This window comes from Polistes fuscatus, unplaced genomic scaffold (genome assembly GCF_010416935.1).
Source record: "Polistes fuscatus isolate 324 unplaced genomic scaffold, CU_Pfus_HIC Scaffold2, whole genome shotgun sequence".
Classification (NCBI taxonomy): domain Eukaryota; kingdom Metazoa; phylum Arthropoda; class Insecta; order Hymenoptera; family Vespidae; genus Polistes; species Polistes fuscatus.
Window position 1 is genome coordinate 10,371,887 of NW_025113096.1, and position 20,626 is coordinate 10,392,512.

The following is a 20,626-nucleotide window of genomic DNA, read 5'->3' on the forward strand; positions in this document are numbered from 1 at the left end:
AAACGAGATTAAAAAAAATCGTTTACATTTTACCCATCGATTGTCCTTCTATTGACTTTTCACGAATACGTTCAACTGATATTATTTAAGTTTATTTACCGCTAATACCAACGATAGCAAAATTTAAAAATATCAAGCTGGCCATATTATCTTATTCATCGCTATTCATAAAATAATGTTTAATAATTTGTCGCCAATATGATACATGTCAATAGACGACTAGGGTAAAAACAATATAATATATTTATAAAAATTATATTTGAAATTGTTAAGAATAAAATAGACAAAAAAAAATAGTAATTTTACCTAATCCACCTTTCATCGATCCTCGTCTTCTTGGACTAGACAATAAAGTGACTTCGGTTTCAGCATCTCCAATCTCGGTGAGATCACTGGTCGATCTCCTGGCCATATTTTTCTCCTTTTTACTTTTTCTTTTATTAAGAGAACTTCCTTCACGATTTCGAGTAGTATCATTCAAGCATCCCTGGCTACGATTCAAGTAGCCACCCATTTTACTCGCACGAATTTTCTCACTCACCGAACAATTTCGATCAACGTTTTCATTTTGAATGGCAAAGTTTCCTTCCTTAGGAGATCTCAATTCAGAATCTGAGTGTTTGGGACTACAGTGCGATGAGGAAGATATAGGAGCAACTATCGTCGGTGAGATTGGACTGTTAAGCCCTCCCAGACCGAAGGATGAATTTCTTCGACGATCGAACATTTTCGGACTTTTCGGAGTAAAATTAAAAGAACTTACTGATCCGTGGCTATCCATCATTGTATTATCATTTGAAGATGATATTGGACTTTTAGGTGGATAACTCATTGTCTTACCAAGACTCTTTCTAGGATCACAAAATTGAAAAACAGATGATTTTCTGTTAGTTGAATGCAGCGCGGTATCACTGCTATTTGGACTTTTTTGATTTTTATTCGACGAATAATAAGTTGGACTTCGCGATGATCCAACCTTATCAGAGTCTGTGGCACGAGTAAACGTATCGAAATCGAAATTCGCGTTAGGTGTTTCCGGATAATATTCGGCTGGGAATTTAAATACAAGAGGTGTACCCGGTGTATTCGTAACCGACAACTGACTAGGACTCCTTTGTCCAGAAATCGGTATCTGCGGTAATTGAGGAAGCTGACGTGGACTCCTTGGAGATTTTAAGTGTGTAGATGCTTCTGGACTATTCGTTGCCATTTTTCTATAACTTTTCTAAATGTCTTCTTCAATTTCTTCTACTTTCTTCTTTTAATTATATTAAAAAGAACGTATTCTCTAAATTCACACTCCTTCCTTGATCCTTAACATTGAAATTTCCTTATCTTTTCCCCATGATGATGATTCATCTTCTGATTGTTATCGATAATAACATAAAATATAAATTTCAATTATGATGTCTATCTTCCGTTCACTCTTTCTCCCTTTCTTTATTTCATTTTCTCTATACCTCTTCGTCAGATCAAATATTCATTATATCTACTCAGGATCTAATTTACTTTCCTACACGTGTTATAAAGTAATTGAGAAAAAAAAAAACAACTCAGTGACCATAAGAATTATCTAAACACTTGGACAACATTTGAAAAAAAACTCATTAGATCTGGATAAATAATGCGAAAATACAAAGTTATTGTTTCCATTTGGCGAGCCTAATGCAAACAGGATGATTGTAAGTTACGCAAGTTTCTATAGCTTCATATGATAATGCGAAGAAAATTCACCCTTGTCTGAGAAAATGAGAGAAAGAGAAGGAGAGAGAGAGAGAGAGAGAGAAAGAAGATCTTTTGTAATGAATATTTGAGATTTATGAAAGGTGAAATAAACGAGAGAGAGAGAGAGAGAGAGAGAGAGAGCTCTCTTTTTACACATCGATACGAAAAACAATAGAAAATATGCTTCTAAAGCGATATACCCAGTAATGATATCAAAAACTATACGAGTTTAAGGAAATTAATACGATAACGGTTTTCAACGTGCATTATTGTTTATCGACTATTCATCGATTACATAATACTTATTAACGAAATACATAAATAACATAAACGGTAAAAAGAAAAAGAAATAAGAAATTCGTCTAGTTGTATCGAGCAATTATCAAAAGAATATATTTGTCTAAAATTTAGTACGCCTTCGCATTGACAATAATAATATAAATGAAATCGGCGTAAAAGAGGAAAAAAAGAGAATAGGGTAAGATATTACCACATTCACGATAAAAAGTTGAGAAAAGAAGCCTTTGTGACATCTTATTAAATTTTTCTACTCAATACATAGATATGGAGATTATTCAGACTAGTGTCGCTTTTATTCTATTGTAACAGTTAACATTCTAAAGGGCTGTATTCCGTAGCAAGTCTTTAGTAAGAGATAACAATTATATTATCGACATAAAAATATAATAGATAAGCGACAAAAGATACAACATCTCTATATAAAATATTCTCTCAAAAGAGTTTCGCAAGAAGAATTATTAATTGTACAAAAAGAACAGAAAAATAGAAAAAAGAAGAAAATAAAAATAAAGAGAATCAAAGAAAATCTAGGTACAATGATGTATCGTTGACTTACAGAATTCGTCATGCGGCCAACGCGAGTTAACCTGTTGATCGTAGAAGACTACTTGCACCGGGTTAATCGTTACTGCGTTCGTTTTTTACGTTACACTCTGTCAGAGATGATAATAACTTCCAAGAAAACGAAGAAAAACGTGATCTCGTTGATATCTACAAATCAAGACAAAAAATAAACAAGATATAAAGAAGGAAAGAAATAAATAAAACGAAAAGCGGAGTTAAAGAAGGGAAACGAAATAATTGAGGTAAGGGAAGAAGAGAGTCAAATAAATATGAAACAGATAACGTAAGTAAAAAACAATGAACTTTTGATATGTACTATAGTATCGAATCAAGATGATAATAATACGAGAGAAAGCGTGGCTACCTGCCTCGTCGATGGCCCGCACGCTACTGAGGGGGTGGAACGCGCATATAAGTCACCCTCACTCTCTACTTCATCGCATCCCTACCTCTTTCTCTCTCTATCTCTATCTTTCTCACCACTTACGTACCTTTCCCAGATACGTTCCAAACCTTCACCCTTATACGTTACGATCTGTTCCATACCAAATAACTCAAACCTAACTGATGACCTTTAAATTTACATCCTACTGTTTTCTATTTCTATCTATTTCTTTCTCTCTCTCTCTTTCTCTCTCGTTGCACACGTGATTGAATCTCGAGATCCTTCAAGTAAAATGTATATAATTACCTATATAATGTATGTTCTTATTTTCGTCTATAAAACAGTATTACAATTTTTTAATAGTAGTATATAACAGTAGTAGAATTATATATATAGTGTCCCCCAAAAACTGCATTATCGAATAGAAAAATTAAAAATATGTTTTTGGCAAGTATTTGAAGTGATGTCATCATAGTCCTATACTTTTTTAACAATCATATCACTAGATTCATATTAAAGGGGTAAAAGGTTCATATCTTAAGGGGTAATGCCACTCGGAAAAATAGTCTTTCAATTGAGCATTTTTTATGAAAATGTGGTAAGTGCAAAGATTCGTTTAGAGGATTTGATTATATATACACCCAACAACATTCACAAATTTTTCCATTGCAAGTCGTCACAAAATAGCAGTGTTGCAGCTTAGTAAAGTATATTTTACATCGGAAACAGTGTTTCGCGACTGGTAAAATTTCTTCTCCATTTTTTGACTTACATTTGAACAAAAAAATTAAATACATTTTTGTTCCGGTTCAGTTCAGTTCAGTTTAGTTTAGGAATTGGGGCAAATATTACGGTAGTAAAAATTCACGATTCATGAGATAAGTATTTGTAGACGTATAAAAAAAAAAGAAGGAATACATCAAATGAAAAAAAAAACGAGAAATAATACAGATACAAAACAAAATTTCTATAATAAAATAAGATATAAAAAGATGATAAGATATATTAGAATGTAATAATAAGAATGAGGAAACAGATAAAAGTGATAGTCTCATAAATAACGTGTTTACAAGTACGAACCTAGGTTGAAAACAAAGTCAGAAGAATTCAAAAGATGAACGATTAGCAAAAGAAAAATGAGATTGGAGTGAAGGAGGAAATTAGAAAGATGCGTCGGAAAATAGATAAAAAAAAAGATAATCTTCTAGGAAGATATTTTTGAAACAATTTTATATGTTATTTAAATATTCTTATCACACACAAAATGTAATAAGTTCTAACATTTATTTTAATAAACATGGATATGTTGAATTCCAAAAAATCTTATTCACAAATTGAATACATTTTATAATGTTTAATTCATATAAAGACTATTTCATTCTAAAATAAACACGATTATGAACTGAGTTATTTAAATTAAATCAAAACAACAATATAAAATTGATAAAACTTCGATAAAGTTATTTTGATTTCTGATTAAGATTCAAAAATGAATGAAAAAATACAAATCCATTTCTATCGTTGAACCTTGTCCAAAGATAATAAAGTAATATTTTAAATAAGTTAAATAAATCTTCATATAATAGAATTAACGGATAATTAAATATAATTAGACTTTTTGTTTTATTCATAAATCATAAGTCTATTTTAAAGATCTTAGAATTTACAAATTCTAAAACATAGTTTTTGATTTGAAAAAAATATTTATTTATTTCCTCGACGCTAGTTCCATCTCTAGGTTAATTTTCGAAATATTAACACATTCTCTGGATCGTTCGATAAAATGTTGAATAGATAAACATTGCTAAAGTTCGAATTTGTCAATAATTATTGATATTTACTATGAATTAACTCTAAAGTATTTTTCTTTTGCATAATATAATAAAATCTAAAATTTTTAAAAATCTATAAAAATATGAGAAAACGCAAATCCTAACACTCAACACATAGCGACATTTCTTATGAAGTGTTACCTCAAACATATTGCATCGTTGAAATAAAAACTATGGAAAATTGATAACATAAAGAAACAGTCATACATAAATGACGTAAGTTCAACAAAATTATATTCTAACATATCACTAATAATTTCTAAAAGAATAACTTGATAGTATAATCTATCTATGACGTGCAATTATTATCGTACAAATTAACGGTGAATAAGATTGTTTGTCCTATTTATTTAATACTAATAAGCCCGCGAAAACTTATTTATAAACATAATATGTTGCTAGAAAATACTTAGGAAAATTTTTTGAAACATTCAAAACATTTGTTTTATAATTACAATTTTTGCAAAAATTTTCCTATATATGGGTGATATTTTTTCTTAATTTAAATAACTGCTACGATATTGCAAAAATTTGGCTAAAATAACCAGTTGTAATTTTATTAAAGTAATATTTAATACAAAAAAATGTTCTACGTTGGTTTTTATTTTCTTCCTCGCTGCTAATCGATTAACGTAACATTTTTTATATTTTCATCGATCTACAGAGGCAAAAATATTATGAATGGAATGTAACCAATATAAACATCTTGTGTACAAGCTAAGACCATAGGAGCATGATGGCAACACTGTCTGCTTGTCAGTGTAGTTCATATTTTGTCCATTCTTATCGCTGAAGTCGTATTACGTCACGGAGAAGTGCTGAATAGCGTAAAAAGCCAGCATACGAAGAAGTTCAAATAACATCTGTGCAACTTCGACCAATGCATACATGTTTACATCGAATTGTAGAGGGGGAGACCAACAGGTTAGCAACATCATTGCGTGCATGGACTTCATAGTGTAAGGATGATGTTCAATAGATAATCACGTGAACTAACTACTTTTGTTACGTCATTCGATAATCGATACAAAGAATTTTCAAGCATTTTTTAACGCATTTCTTTTTTACTTCCTTTTTAAAATCAAAGTTGCATAATCGCGAATAGTAAAAATGTCTCCGAGAAATTTCATTGTCAAATTTGATAGACCTAATGCAACTTACAATCCAGGAGAAAATATAACTGGTTGTGTAACAATCGTATTGGATGAAAGGAAAAGTGTTCGAGGTAAGAAATATCAACACAAGCGATTAACTAGATTTTTAAGAATTTTTTAAATTTATCATAATTAATCAATTTTTTATATTTAAATTAAGTTTCCTTAATAAATAAACTCAACTTATTATTAATCGTTGTATTTATTACAAGAAATGATGATAAGGCTGTAAAAATATTGCCTGTTTTATTGAAAGCATATGAGAGTAAATGAATTTATGGAAATACATGCATGTGTTTAGGTATGTGTATTTAAGCAACGACGAAAAGAAACAAAAAGAAAGTTGTTGATCAATAAATTTTCTGTTATTAAATGCAGCAATTTTAGCAATCCTTTAATTCATCGATTTTTCAACTTACAATTAGTACGAAATTTTAAATTCCGAGTATACACGAAAGATTTTTCTTGAAATTAAATTATACAATATAAAAGTGAATAGACAATATAAAATAATAATTATAATAAATAAATAAAAAATGTATTATCAATTTACTGTATGTTACTCAATAATATGTTTAAATACTGTTACGAAGGATTTAAATGGTATCTAATAAATTTGTTTTCTCGATCGACATAATATTATATTATTTTCTCGATTAAATGCATTACAAAATAATAATTCATATTAATAAATTAAAAATATCTCGTTAAAATGTGTTGTCTAAAGAAAAATAAATAATATTCTCTAAATTACGAATATATTTTTATCCATGTAATAATGTACTTGCTATTAGGACGATTTTTAAAATAAATCAAATATTGTAATCGTAAGAAGTTAATATTTTTCTTGTCTTTTTACTATCCCTTTTACAGGTAGGAGACACTTCTCTAATAACACCTCCCCACATTATTCAATAGAAACAAGATCGCATCATTTTACCGCCTTTCTATAACAAACAGTACATGAAAATTTTTATCTGTTGTTTTTCCAGACGAGTCACCCATCCATTTTACTAACAGTATCCACGTTACTTGACATTAGGGAATCTAAAGGAAACTACTAATCCAACATGACCAAAACATTGTCTCGTTAAGCTTTCGTAATAAATATTTACTATTTTAAATAATTATGTTATAAAAAAAAATATTATAAGTTTTAAGCATTAAAAATCATCATCACCTATTTTGTTTTTCTATAGAATTTTATTTAAAAATAAGTAAATAAAAATTGGTTCAAATGATATTGACTCAAAGCAAATTGATTTCAGATTTAAAAATATATTTCAAAGGAGAGTCTCGAGTTAATTGGACGACAAAACGAAGGAAACGACGAGCAAATCGTAAAAGTGTTTCAAGTACAGTTCATCACACTGCTACTGAACAATATTTCAGTATAGAACAGTCTCTGTTAAGAAAATCAGCTGGTAAATATAAGTTATTCGATATAAAGTTTTTCCGATCGAAAAAAAATACTATTCAAATTAATTAACGACTCATTTAAAATGTAGAGGAGGACAAAGTCGAACTTCCGGAAGGAGAAAGCGTATATTATTTTTCTTTTCAATTACCAACAAACATACCCTGTAGTTTCGAACACAAAGTTGGATATATTCGTTATACGGCAAAAGCAATCGTCGATATCCCATGGAAATTTGATTGGTCAACTAAATCTGCGTTCACGGTTATTACTCCGTACGATTTAAATAATTTTTCCGGTCAATGTGTAAGTTATTCTCCTCTTTTAAATCAGAAAACAAGAAAACAATAAATAAGAAAAAGAAAGCCATTTTTAAAGACACATTGACAAATCTTATTTCGATTTCAGGTAAGAATAGACGATGAAACGTCAAAAGATTTTTATTGTTTATGCTTTAATAGAGGTTCGTTACGTGTTCAAATAAGAGTTCCAAGTTCAGGATACGTTCCGGGACAATACATAATGACTGAAGTGTTCTCTAATATGAAATCGGAAAAAGTTCATGTAACGAAAATTTCCGCGAAATTAGAAGAAGTAATTATTTTCTAATCATTTCGTATAAATTATCCATAAATATACTTAAAATCCTGCAGCTATAATGAACAACCAGAATTTTAGGAACTTATTTTTCGCGCGCACGGGTCAACAAAAAGAGATTTAATCATGATACAAAAGGATCAAGACGCAGGACCAATTAAAGCGATTCATCAATCGAATCTTAAACTATATGTTCCATCTCTTCCACCATCTAATTTAGAATATTGTGGTATTATTGAATTGAAATATCAACTACGGGTGAACGTTCATGTTAGTGGCATGTGAGTATAAAACAAATTCCAATTCTGTTTTTATTTTAAAGCACGTTTCGCTCTTAATAGAAACAAAGACTGGTAATACAAATAATAATATTATAATAAATATCTACCAATGGGGTCACGTGAACGTGCAACGTATAAGGTAAAGTAATGTATTTAACAGGCACAAAAAAGTCAAGAGAAAATATCCAATATTAATAGGAACAGTACCTCTATTTTCTTCACCATGGGCTTCAACAAATAATACTTATCCAACAGCACCATTAATTGATCAAGAACCATCAGTATTTACTCCTATAAAACCTGTGCCTATGCCTGTATTAGGACCCGAAATTACTCTACCATCGGTACCTCAACCGAATTTCAATGAGCCACGATTACCAAATCCTTCAATAGGATGGAACATTCGTGAGTCGAAAGAATCTACAAATATTTACTTAAATATTACTAGCTTATAAAATAATTAATTATTTTCGTTTCTTGTAGCACCTCCTTCTTACGAAGAATGTATGCAAAAGGCTGATAATATTGAAGACGAAGATGATTCGAATTCCGTACATGGTGCTGATCAGCCATTTGCCCCAAGATATCCAGTTTTCAATTTTATTGCTTCTGGTAAGTCTATACATTAATGTACATTACATTCTTACTTTTATTAGTTTATCTACGAACTCCAATTTATTTATATTCTCGTACTTTTTAGATCTCTCAAAGTAATTTACTTCATTTTACATTCATGAACTTAACGTATGTACCAAAGTGCAAAACTTATTTTATATAATCACTTTTTAGCACTTAATTGTTAATAATTGCAGTACAGAGGAATTGTTAAGTTGTATAATAGAACTTTTACATATATAATTGCTTATAATTATACTGATTATGTACATTTATAAAAACACATTTTTTTATATTTCTTGTTTCTAGTAAAAATTAAGCTCATCTAAAGCGCCATTTGCTCGATATTATTTATGATGGAATATATAGCATATATAAAATATGATAAATTTTGGACTTATCTATTTTGGCTGTTAATACTTAAAACTTATTTCAATGCGATTGTTACATGTGTATTAAGCGACTCTATCTCATTGGAGAAACCGTCCACGTGCTATCTTTTTTCACTTATATAACAATTTACCAAATGTCTACGGACAAATTGTAAAGATGTATGGAGTTAAAAAAAAAAAAAAAAAAAATGTGTATTAAAATTATGCAGATGATTAAAACAATTTTAACATGAACAAGTGCAAAGAAAAAAATTAAGACAAGAACAAGACAAGTGTATCAAGACGAGTGCTAAAGACTCCTCTCCATAGTCTTCATCTTTAGGCTCTATTCGAAGATTTTAATGTACAAAAAACTAAGAAATAAGATGTAAGAATGTCATTTATGTACATTATCTAAATGTTGTATAAATGCAGCATCAATTGTAGTACCATATGTCGGGTTGTGGAAACTGCTTGGTCATTATTCATTGAAAGATTTAAATCTTCACGTAAAAAGTTGGTGAGTACATCAGAATTTTCTAAGTTGAAATTAATATTAAAATCTCTACTAAGAATATAAATTGCTATCAACACAATTTTTTTATTATCTTCTATTTTACACTCTGCTATACAAATATCTGCTATACAAAATTATGTTCAATGATGAGGAAAAGCTGTAAGAATTCTTCTGTTTCCGACTTTGTCTAAAGGCGCTTTGCATTGTTGACAATGCCTAGGAACTGCTAACAATGGCGGATTTCCGGCTTTGACGGTAACACAGCTACTACACTAGACAGCCAAAAAAAAAATACGTATCTATGTGAAATTTCAATCCGCGTTTTTTCATAAATGGCTAAATATCTACGGCTAGTTTTCAGCAGAATGAATTTTCTCATGGATTACTACAAGTGTGCAAAATTTGAAAAGAATCTAAGATGTGGCTAATTGACCGCAGTCTTCTCCCGCTGCTTATAAGTTTTTTCTACTACGAAATGCAGTATGACTTTGGAGTGGGGATCAGCTGACGCAACTACCCACTTCCAAATTATCGTCATCGATATGTGATGACGAATGCGATAGCTATATATAAACATCGATAATCTCCGGATATCTGGCGACGTAAGCATATCTCATTACAATAACAAGGAAATAGTTAGTCAGTATAAATTACTTATATTTCTCGCTGAGAATTGATTGTATTTTCTTCAATTAATAAAAAAAAAAATATACTGAATGTACCGAGCAAAGTACAAAATGTATCTTATATAATTACTTCTTATTTTTATTTAAATTAAAATAATATATAATTATAAAATTATTTTTATGTAAAAGCCTAATATTGTAATAAAAAATACTTTGACATTTTGTTTGAAACATTTCTAAAATTTCTTCTTTAATTAGAAATTTTATAAAAAATCTCCCTAATATATGGGTGATATTTTTCTTAATTTAAATAGCTGCTGCTGTGTTTTGAGAAAATTTTGTTAAAATAACCAGTTGTAAATTTATTGAACTAATATTTAATAGCAAAAAAATTGTTTTCTATATTGATTTTTATTACTGCCCTAGTTGCTAGACGATTCGCGTAATATTTTTTATATTTCCACTGATATGCAGGTGAAAAAAGATTTAAAAATGTTGTTCTAAAATATAATAACCCAGTAATCAATAAAGTTATCCCTGCATGGGATGTAACCGGTATAACAATCTTGCGTAAAAGACGAAATCAAAGGCGCATGATGGCGACACTGTTTGCTTCAGCTATGTAGTTGATTATTTGTCCACTGCTATCGCTAAAGTCGGATGTGCACCGCGGATAAGATATTGAATAGCGTAAAAACCCAGCAGATGAATCAATTCTAATAATATCTGCAAAACTTACACCAATCCGTATTTAAATTGAACAGTAGTGAGGAAACCAACAAGTTGGCAGCATCAGAATGTGTATGGACTTTATTAGTGTAACATCGATGTTCATCAGATAGTGACGTGAACTAATTATTTTTGTCATTCGATAATCGATACGAGGAATTTTCAAATATTTTTTTTTCCTTATTTTCTAAATCAACATTGTATAATTGTGAATAGTAAAAATGTCTCCGAGAACTTTCATTGTCAAATTTGATAGACTTAATGCTACTTACATTCCAGGAGAAAATATAACTGGTTGTGTAATAATCGTGTTGGATGAAAGGAAAAGTGTTCGAGGTAAGAAATATCAACACAAGCGATTAGCTAGACTTTTAAGAATTTTTTAAATTTATCATAATTGATTAATTTTTTATATTTAAATTAAGTTACCTTAATAAATAAACTCAACCTCACTAAAATACATTTGTTAAAGTCGTTCAATAGTATACGATAAGATAACGTATATTATATTATCATTTTCATCTACTTTTATTTCTATGGAGTTCATCAAGTTTGCTTACAAGTGACTCATTAATCAACATGTAGGAAAAAGATGTATTATTTGTAGTTGTAAATATACGAAAATAAGTAAAAATAAAAACAGCGCCTTAATATTAATCATTGCTTTCATTATTAAAAACGATGATCAGGGAATGTAACGTATTCAAAAAATAATATCGACGTCTCTTGCGATCCTTTAATTTATCGATTTCTCTACCTAATACATTATGTAAAATTCTGAGAATACGCGAGAGATCTTTCTTGAAATTAAATGATACAATATAAAAGTGAATAGACAATATAAAATAATAATTGTAATAAATAAATAAAAAATGTATTATCAATTTCCTGTAAGTTACACAATAATAAATTTAAATATTTTTACGAAGGATACAAATATTATCTAATAACATTTTTATCTATTAACTGAATATATTTTCACGAATAAATGCATTTTAAACAATAATAAAGTTTATATACATAAAAAATCTCGTCAAAATTTATTATCTACGTAAAATAAATTCAAAGATAAAGAAAAGTGTTAGCGTGATAGTCAATATGATTTACTGATTTATCGAAGTGTATTATTAAAGAATGAAACGGAAGAGAGATATTACCATCGAAAATTTTATCATATATTATCAAAAAAGGATAAATAATATTCTCTAAATTACGAATTTTTTTTCATCTACGTAATAAAGTACTTTCCACTATTGAGATTTGTAAAATAAATAAAACATTATAATCGTTATATAAATATTAATATTCTTCTTCTTCTTATCTTCTTTCTATCTCTCTTAAAAGTTGGAGTCCTTTCATTACTAACATCATCTCACAATATTCAATACCACCAAAAATGTCGTATTTTTTTACAACCACTACGGAGTCAACAACACATAGTTTTTATCATTAAACATCCATTTATGTTTCTATTGATACTCACGTATCTTGACTTTAGTGATCTAAAAGAAAATAGTAATCCAACGTAATGAAACCATTAGCTTCTTAAAATTTAATGATTAAAATTTATAATTTAAAATTATTATCTTCATAAAAATAATAATATAAATTCTAAATACCTATATATATATATATATATATATATATAGTAAGAATCATCATTATCTATTTTATCTTTCGAAAGAATTTTAATACAGAAAAAAGTAAGTAAATATTTATTTAAATATCATCATAAAGCAATGGATTTCAGATTTAAGGATATATTTCAAAGGTGAAGCTCGAGTTCATTGGACGACAACAGAAACGGAGGAAGATATACATGGTAAAAGTAGTTCAACAACAGAACATCACTACGCTACGGAAAAATATTTCAGTATTGAACAGTCTCTGTTAAGAAAATCAACAGGTAAGCATAAGTTATCCGATATAAAGTTTCTCCGATCGAAAAAAAAGCGATTCAAATAAATTTAAAATTCACTTAAAATGTAGCGGAGGACAGAGTTGAACTACCGGAAGGAGAGAGTATATATTATTTTTCTTTTCAATTACCAACAAACATACCGTGTAGTTTCGAACACACAATAGGACGTATTCGTTACACAGCACAAGCAATCGTCGATATCCCATGGAAATTCGATTGGCGGACTAAATCTGCATTCACAGTCGTAACAGGGCTTGATTTGAACCCAGTTTCGCATCAATGCGTAAGTAATCCTTTTTTCTGCACAAAAAAGAAATAAAAAAAAAACAATTTCTAAAAAGACATATTAAGAAATCTTATTTTGGTTTCAGGTAGGAATAGACGATGAGTCGTCAAAGGATTTTCATTGTTGTTGCTTCAATAGAGGTTCGATACGCGTTCGAATAAGAGTTCCAAGTTTAGGATACGTTCCCGGACAATACATAATGACTGAAGTATTCTCTAATATGAAATCGGAGAAAGTTCATGTAACGAAAATTTCCACGAAATTAGAAGAAGTAATTATTTTATAATCATTTCGGATAAATTAAACATAAATATACTTAAAATCCTGCAGCTATAATGAACAACCAGATTTTTAGGAACTTATCTTTCACGCGCACGGCTCAACAAAAAAAGATTTAATCGTAATACAAAGGGATAAAGACGAAGGACCAATTAAAGCGATGCATCAATCGAATCTTAAACTATATGTTCCATCTCTTCCACCATCTAATTTAGAATATTGTGGTATTATTGAATTGAAATATCAACTACGGGTAAACGTTCATGTTACTGGCATGTGAGTATAAAACAAATTCCAATTCTGTTTTTATTTGAAAGCACGTTTTGCTCTTAATAGAAACAAAGACTGGTAATACAAATAATAATATTATAATAAATACCTACCAATGGGATCACGTGAACGTGCAACGTATAAGGAAAAGTTATGTATTCAACAGGCACAAAAAAGTCGATAAAAAATATCCAATATTAATAGGAACAGTACCTCTATTTTCTTCACCATGGGCTTCAACAAATAATACTTATCCAACAGCGCCATTAATTGATGAAGAACAATCAGAGTCTGCTCCTGGAAAACCTATACCTACGCCTATACCCCGACCTGAAATTATTCTACCATCAGTACCCCAACCGTATTTCAACGACCCTCACTCAACAAATCCTCCAGTAGGCTGGAACATTCGTGAGTCGAAAGAATTTTAGATTCTTTAAATGAATATAATACTCCTTTTAATATTGCTAGCTTGTAAAATAAATAAATTATCTTGTTTATTATAGCACCTCCTTCTTACGAAGAATGTATGCAAAAGGCTGATAATATCAAAGACGAAGATGATTCGAATTCCGTTTATGGTGCTGATCTACCATTTGCACCAAGATATCCAGTTTTCAATTTTATTGTTCCTGGTAAGTCTATACATAAATATACGATACGTTGTTACTTTAATTATCTCTCCTTCAGGCTTCGATTAATTTATAGTTTCGTACTTTTCAGAAACATCAAAGTAAAATACTTAATGTTACGTTTATATACTGAACATATCGATCAAAGTACAAAACTTATCTTATATAATTAGTTCTTAGCACTTGATTGTTTCTAATGTCGATACATAAGTATTTTTAAGTTATACAATAGATCTTTTCTTGTATTTTTTTCTACTGTTCCTGTGTATACTTAAAACTTAGTTCAAAGCGGTCATTACACGTGTATAAAAAGTATGCAGAACAAAAAGGCAATTTTTACACGAACGAGTGCAGAGAGAAAAATTAATTTATAATAAGACATGTATATCTAAACGAACGTCACACCTGAAGAAAATTGGGGACCCGTCCGAAAATTTCAATATACGAACAAGGACGAAATAGGATGTTAGGATGTAATGAACGCATCGACTGCAAATCTTTTTATCAATTGGTATAGCTTTTTGACTGAAAATGAAGAAGTATTGTACACATATAAATGTTATTTAAAAAACGATTTTTACACGTGTATTTAAATTTTAAAATTACGAAAATTTTTACGAATTTCTAGCAATTTTAAAAAGCGAAAATCTTACTAACATTTAATAGATAACGGCGCTACTTATCTACTGTTACTTCAAACAGTTTGTACTGTTAAAATATATAACAAATATATTGTATAAAAATGAAAAATGTATAAAATTGATAACGAAAAGAAAATTTCATGCATGTATGACGAAAATTCTACCGGATTATATTTTTATACACAACTTCTCATTACTTAAATAATTATTTGATAACATAATCTATTAATAACAAACAATTATTACCTTTTAAATTAACAGTGATTACCATTTATTTCATACTAATAATTGTATCTTCCAAAAAAAAATCCGAAAATACTTATTTAAATGCTTAATATTGTAGCAGAAAATAATTTGAAATTCTGTTTGAAACATTCCAAGAATTTCTTCTTTAATAGCAATTTTCTTAAAAAGTTTTATAAAAACTAGACTGAAATTATGAAATGTGATTTTATTGAAGTAATATATAATAAAAATTAATATATTTTACATTGGTTTTTATGTCTGTCCTCGATACTACTCATTTCGAGTAATATTTCTTATATTTTCACTGATCTGAAAAAGAAAAAAACTTCAAGAAGATTGTTCAAAACAATAACCCAGTAATTAATGAAGTTACCCCTGAACGAAGTGTTACCAAAATAACAATCATGTGTAGAAGACGAAACCATATGAACATGATGGCGACACTGTCTGCTTGTCAGTGTAGTTCATATTTTGTCCATACTTATCGCTGAACTTATAAGTACGTCGCGGAGAAGTTCTAAATAGCGTATAGACCCAGCATATGAACAATTCAAATAACATCTGTGCAACTTTGAACAAATACATGTTAACATCGAATGGTAGAGGGGGAGACCAACAGGTTAGCAGCATCATTGCGTGCATGGACTCTGTTAGTGTAAGAACGATGTCCAATAGATAATCACGTGAACAATCTACTTTTGTTACGTCATTTGATAATCGATACAAAGAATTTTCAAGCAATTTTTTTCTTTATTTCTTAAATCAACATTGTATAATTGTGAATAGTAAAAATGTCTCCGAGAACTTTCATTGTCAAATTTGATAGACTAAGTGCAACTTATATTCCAGGAGAAAATATAACTGGTTGTGTAATAATCATATTGGATGAAAGGAAAAGTGTTCGAGGTAAGAAATATCAACACAAGCGATTAGCTAGACTTTTAAGAATTTTTTAAATTTATCATAATTGATTAACTTTTTATATTTAAATTAAGTTACCTTAATAAATAAACTCAACCTCACTAAAATACATTTGTTAAAGTCGTTCAATAGTATACGATAAGATAACGTATATTATATTATCATTTTCATCTACTTTTATTTCTATGGAATTCATCAAGTTTGATTACAAGTGACTCATTAATCAACATGTAGGAAAAAGATGTATTATTTCTAGTTGTAAATATACGAAAATAAAGAAATATAAAAACAGCGCTTAATATTAATCATTGCTTTCATTATTAAAAACGATGATCAGGGAATGTAACGTATTCAAAAAATAATGTCGACGTCTCTTGCGATCCTTTAATTAATCGATTTCTCTATCTAATACATTATGTAAAATTCTGAGAATACGCGAGAGATCTTTCTTGAAATTAAATGATACAATATAAAAGTGAATAGACAATATAAAATAATAATTGCAATAAATAAACAAAAAATGTATTATCAATTTCCTGTAAGTTACACAATAATAAATTTAAATATTTTTACGAAGGATTCAATTATTATCTAATAACATTTCTATCTATTAACTGAATATATTTTCACAAATAAATTCATTTTAAATAATAATAAAGTTTATATACATAAAAAATCTCGTCAAAATTTATTATCTACGTAAAAAAAATGCAAAGATAAAAAGAAGTGTTTGCGTGATTACGAATATGATTTATTGATTCATCGAAGTGTATTATTAAAGAATAAAACGGAAGAGAGATATTAACATCGAAAATTTTATCAACTATTATCAGAGAAGGATGAATAATATTCTCCGAAATACGAATATATATTTTCATCCATGTAAAAATGTACTTTCTATTTATGCGATTTTAAAAATAAATCGAACAATGTAAACATTAAAATTTAATACTGTTCTTCTTCTCGTCTTATTATTCTCCCTTTTAGGAGTTCGAGTCTTTTTTCTACTAACACCACCTCACAATATTTAATACTATGAAAGAGGTCGCATTTTTTACAATCTCTCTGGAGTTAACAAGATACGGTTTTTAGTTTTCCTAACGGGTCAAATATTCCTGTACTAACGGTACCCTCGTTGCTTGACTTTAATCATTCATTTTAGTGATCTAAAGAGAACTAGTAATAAAAAGTAATGAAGCCATTAGTTACTTAAAATTTAGTAATTAATATTTACCATTTTAAATTATTATATCTATAAAAAGGATAATATAAATTCTAAGCATTAATAATCTTCATTACCTATTTTATCTTTTAATAGAAATTTATTTGAAAAAAAAAATAAATAAAAATTTGTTAACAATATTTACAAAACAAGTCGATTTCAGATCTAAAGATATATTTCAAAGGAGAATCACGAGTTCATTGGACGACAACGCGAAGGGAAACAGATTCAAAAGGTAAAAGTGTTTCAAGAACAGTTCATCACACTGCTACTGAACAATATTTCAGTATTGAACAATCTCTATTAAGAAGATCAACAGGTAAGCATAAGTTATCCGATATAAAGTTTCTCCGATCGAAAAAAATGCGATTCAAATTAATTTACAATTCATTTAAAATGTAGCGGAGGACAGAGTCGAACTTCCGGAAGGAGAGAGTATATATTATTTTTCTTTTCAATTACCAACAAACATACCCTGTAGTTTCGAACACAAAGTAGGATATATTCGTTATACGGCAAAAGCAATCGTCGATATCCCATGGAAATTCGATTGGTGGACTAAATCTGCATTCACAGTCGTAACAGGGCTTGATTTGAACCCAGTTTCGCATCAATGCGTAAGCAATCCTTTTTTCTGCACAAAAAAAAATTAAAAAAAAAACAATTTCTAAAAAAACATATTAGGAAATCTTATTTTGGTTTCAGGTAGGAATAGACGATGAAACGTCAAAAGATTTTTATTGTTTATGCTTTAATAGAGGTTCGTTACGTGTTCGAATAAGAGTTCCAAGTTCAGGATACGTTCCGGGACAATACATAATGACTGAAGTATTCTCTAATATGAAATCGGAAAAAGTTCATGTAACGAAAATTTCCACGAAATTAGAAGAAGTAATTATTTTCTAATCATTTAGGATAAATTAAACATAAATATACTTAAAATCCTGCAGCTATAATGAACAACCAGATTTTTAGGAACTTATCTTTCACGCGCACGGTTCAACAAAAAAAGATTTAATCGTAATACAAAGGGATCAAGACGAAGGACCAATTAAAGCGATGCATCAATCGAATCTTAAACTATATGTTCCATCTCTTCCACCATCTAATTTAGAATATTGTGGTATTATTGAATTAAAATATCAACTACGGGTGAACGTTCATGTTAGTGGCATGTGAGTATAAAACAAATTCAAATTCTGTTTTTATTTTAAACCACGTTTCGCTCTTAATGGTATTAAAGACTGGTAATATAAATAATAATATTATCTTAAATGTCTACCGATAGTCACTTGAACGTACAACGCATAAAATAAAATAATGCATTCGACAGGCACATGAAAGTCGATAGAAAATATCCAATATTAATTGGAACGCTACCTCTATTTTCTTCAACATGGACACGATCGGCTTCAACAAATAATATTAATCCAACAGCCCCAATTATTGATCAAGGACCATCTTTCAATGAGCCTCGATCGCCACATCCTCCAATAGGATGGAACATGCGTGAGTCGAAAAATTCTTTAAATATTTACGTAAATAATGAAATGTTTACAGAATATAAAATTAATAGATAATCTTGTTTTTTATAGCACCTCTTTCTTACGAAGAATGTATGCAAAAGGCTGATAATATCAAAGACGAAGATGATTCGAATTCCGTTTATGGTGCTGATCTACCATTTGCACCAAGATATCCAGTTTTCAATTTTATTGTTCCTGGTAAGTCTATACATAAATATACGATACGTTGTTACTTTTATTATCTCTTCTTCGGGCTTCGATTAATTTATAGTTTCGTACTTTTCAGAAACATCAAAGTAAATTACTTAATGTTACGTTTATATACTGAACACATCGATCAAAGTACAAAACTTATCTTATATAACTACTTCTTAGCACTTGATTGTTTTTAATGTCTATACATAGGTACTTTTAAGTTATAAAATATATCTCTTCTTTTATTTCTTTTTATGGTTGCTGTGTATATTTAAAACTTAGTTTAAACCGAGTATTATACACGTATATTAAAACTATGCAGATCATAAAAACAATTCTTAACACGAGCGAGTGCAACAATTTATTTATAATAAGATATGTATATCTATACGATTGTCACACCTGAAAAAAATTGGAGACCCACCCGAAAATTTCAATATACGAACAAGGAATAGTTTTGCAACCTAACGATTCCTTGACTTGCAAATAATGCATCTTAGAAAACGCTTTATAAGGAATCGTTAAATATATAGAAAGGATGTACACGTAAGAAAAAATGTGTTAAATACTTGTAATTATGAAAACGACGCCGATTTCGTGTCAACTTAGTACAATCCGAAAATTCAACATGATGCCACCAATGAACAAGTAGAGTGTTCGACGATTCCGGCCGTGCATTCGCACAACGCTATTATATCTGTAATTAATCAGCAAACGTATAAATATTCAATATATTTGAGCTTGATTTAAAAACATAAGAGATTGATGAATAAAATTTATAGGTATATAAAATATTTATTTATGCTCCGCGTACATCATACATTGTTAAAATAAATGTAAAAAAAATTTGTAAATTGCATTAGACAGAAATTATAATACAAGAAAAACGAGAATTTGCAATTATAATCAATAATTTATGCTTTTCTTAAATTCTAGTTACATTAATATTTTATATGCATCTCTTTAGCATCAATAATGGCTTGTAACCTCTTTATCATGGATCCGATCAATTCCTGGATTACTTCTTTCGATACCTTTTGTTCATTTTTCCAGAAGCTCTCGTTGTAGATCATTTTTGTTGTGGTTATTTTTATTTTTTCTAAATCTAATATGTGCAATAATTTGGCTATTGAATTAATATCGGTAGATTGTGGTTGTGTAATTAATTGCTTGGGGGCAATTTACAACAAATATTCTCTTATTTTTTAGTAGTATGCCTGATTATCCTGTTGAAAATGATAACTATCATGCAGTCTTAATTTGATTGCACTTTCTGGTAAATTATTGTACAACACCTCGATATATTTCTTTGCAGTCATTGCCTTTTTGATAAATGCAATATTGCCGACACCAATATATCCCATACAACTATAG

The 20,626-nt window shown here is 29.2% G+C and overlaps 4 protein-coding genes and 1 long non-coding RNA gene across 7 annotated transcripts in view; 4 read left to right on the forward strand and 1 right to left on the reverse strand.

The window, feature by feature from the left end:
* Positions 1-2,983, reverse strand: part of LOC122516436 — a 39,562-nt gene extending 36,579 nt beyond the window's left edge. The window contains exons 1-3 of the mRNA XM_043634233.1: positions 2,954-2,983; positions 2,582-2,736; positions 307-1,362 (exon numbers count right to left, since the gene is read on the reverse strand). Coding sequence (XP_043490168.1) covers positions 307-1,210 — 904 coding nt within the window. The 5' untranslated portion in view covers positions 1,211-1,362; positions 2,582-2,736; positions 2,954-2,983. The remainder of the gene's footprint in view (positions 1-306; positions 1,363-2,581; positions 2,737-2,953) is intronic.
* Positions 2,984-5,736: 2,753 nt separating this feature from the next.
* LOC122517209 (arrestin domain-containing protein 17-like) lies at positions 5,737-9,259 on the forward strand. Of its 3 annotated transcripts, XM_043635648.1 has the most exons (9): positions 5,737-6,031; positions 7,229-7,384; positions 7,469-7,683; positions 7,786-7,971; positions 8,056-8,255; positions 8,416-8,660; positions 8,739-8,867; positions 8,956-8,999; positions 9,180-9,259. In XM_043635648.1, exons 1-8 carry the CDS (start codon positions 5,917-5,919, stop codon positions 8,967-8,969), a joined length of 1,260 nt encoding a protein of 419 aa, XP_043491583.1. In that variant the 5' UTR covers positions 5,737-5,916; the 3' UTR covers positions 8,970-8,999; positions 9,180-9,259. The 3 variants fall into 3 exon arrangements, with proteins under 3 accessions (XP_043491583.1, XP_043491581.1, XP_043491580.1); XM_043635646.1 differs by having other exon boundaries at positions 8,956-9,259; XM_043635645.1 differs by lacking the exon at positions 8,956-8,999.
* Positions 9,260-9,443: 184 nt separating this feature from the next.
* On the forward strand, positions 9,444-10,159 carry LOC122517212. The gene is made up of 2 exons (XR_006303742.1): positions 9,444-9,761; positions 9,952-10,159. It is a non-coding gene; the product is annotated as an uncharacterized LOC122517212 (long non-coding RNA).
* A 712-nt stretch (positions 10,160-10,871) lies between these two features.
* On the forward strand, positions 10,872-15,396 carry LOC122517210 (arrestin domain-containing protein 17-like). The gene is made up of 8 exons (XM_043635649.1): positions 10,872-11,449; positions 12,864-13,019; positions 13,103-13,317; positions 13,406-13,591; positions 13,676-13,875; positions 14,036-14,280; positions 14,376-14,504; positions 14,593-15,396. Exons 1-8 carry the CDS (start codon positions 11,335-11,337, stop codon positions 14,604-14,606), a joined length of 1,260 nt encoding a protein of 419 aa, XP_043491584.1. The 5' UTR covers positions 10,872-11,334; the 3' UTR covers positions 14,607-15,396.
* Positions 15,397-16,014: 618 nt separating this feature from the next.
* On the forward strand, positions 16,015-19,720 carry LOC122517211 (arrestin domain-containing protein 2-like). Its single transcript, XM_043635650.1, has 8 exons — positions 16,015-16,294; positions 17,695-17,850; positions 17,934-18,148; positions 18,237-18,422; positions 18,507-18,706; positions 18,865-19,040; positions 19,127-19,255; positions 19,344-19,720. Exons 1-8 carry the CDS (start codon positions 16,180-16,182, stop codon positions 19,355-19,357), a joined length of 1,191 nt encoding a protein of 396 aa, XP_043491585.1. The 5' UTR covers positions 16,015-16,179; the 3' UTR covers positions 19,358-19,720.
* The last annotated feature ends 906 nt before the right edge of the window (positions 19,721-20,626 follow it).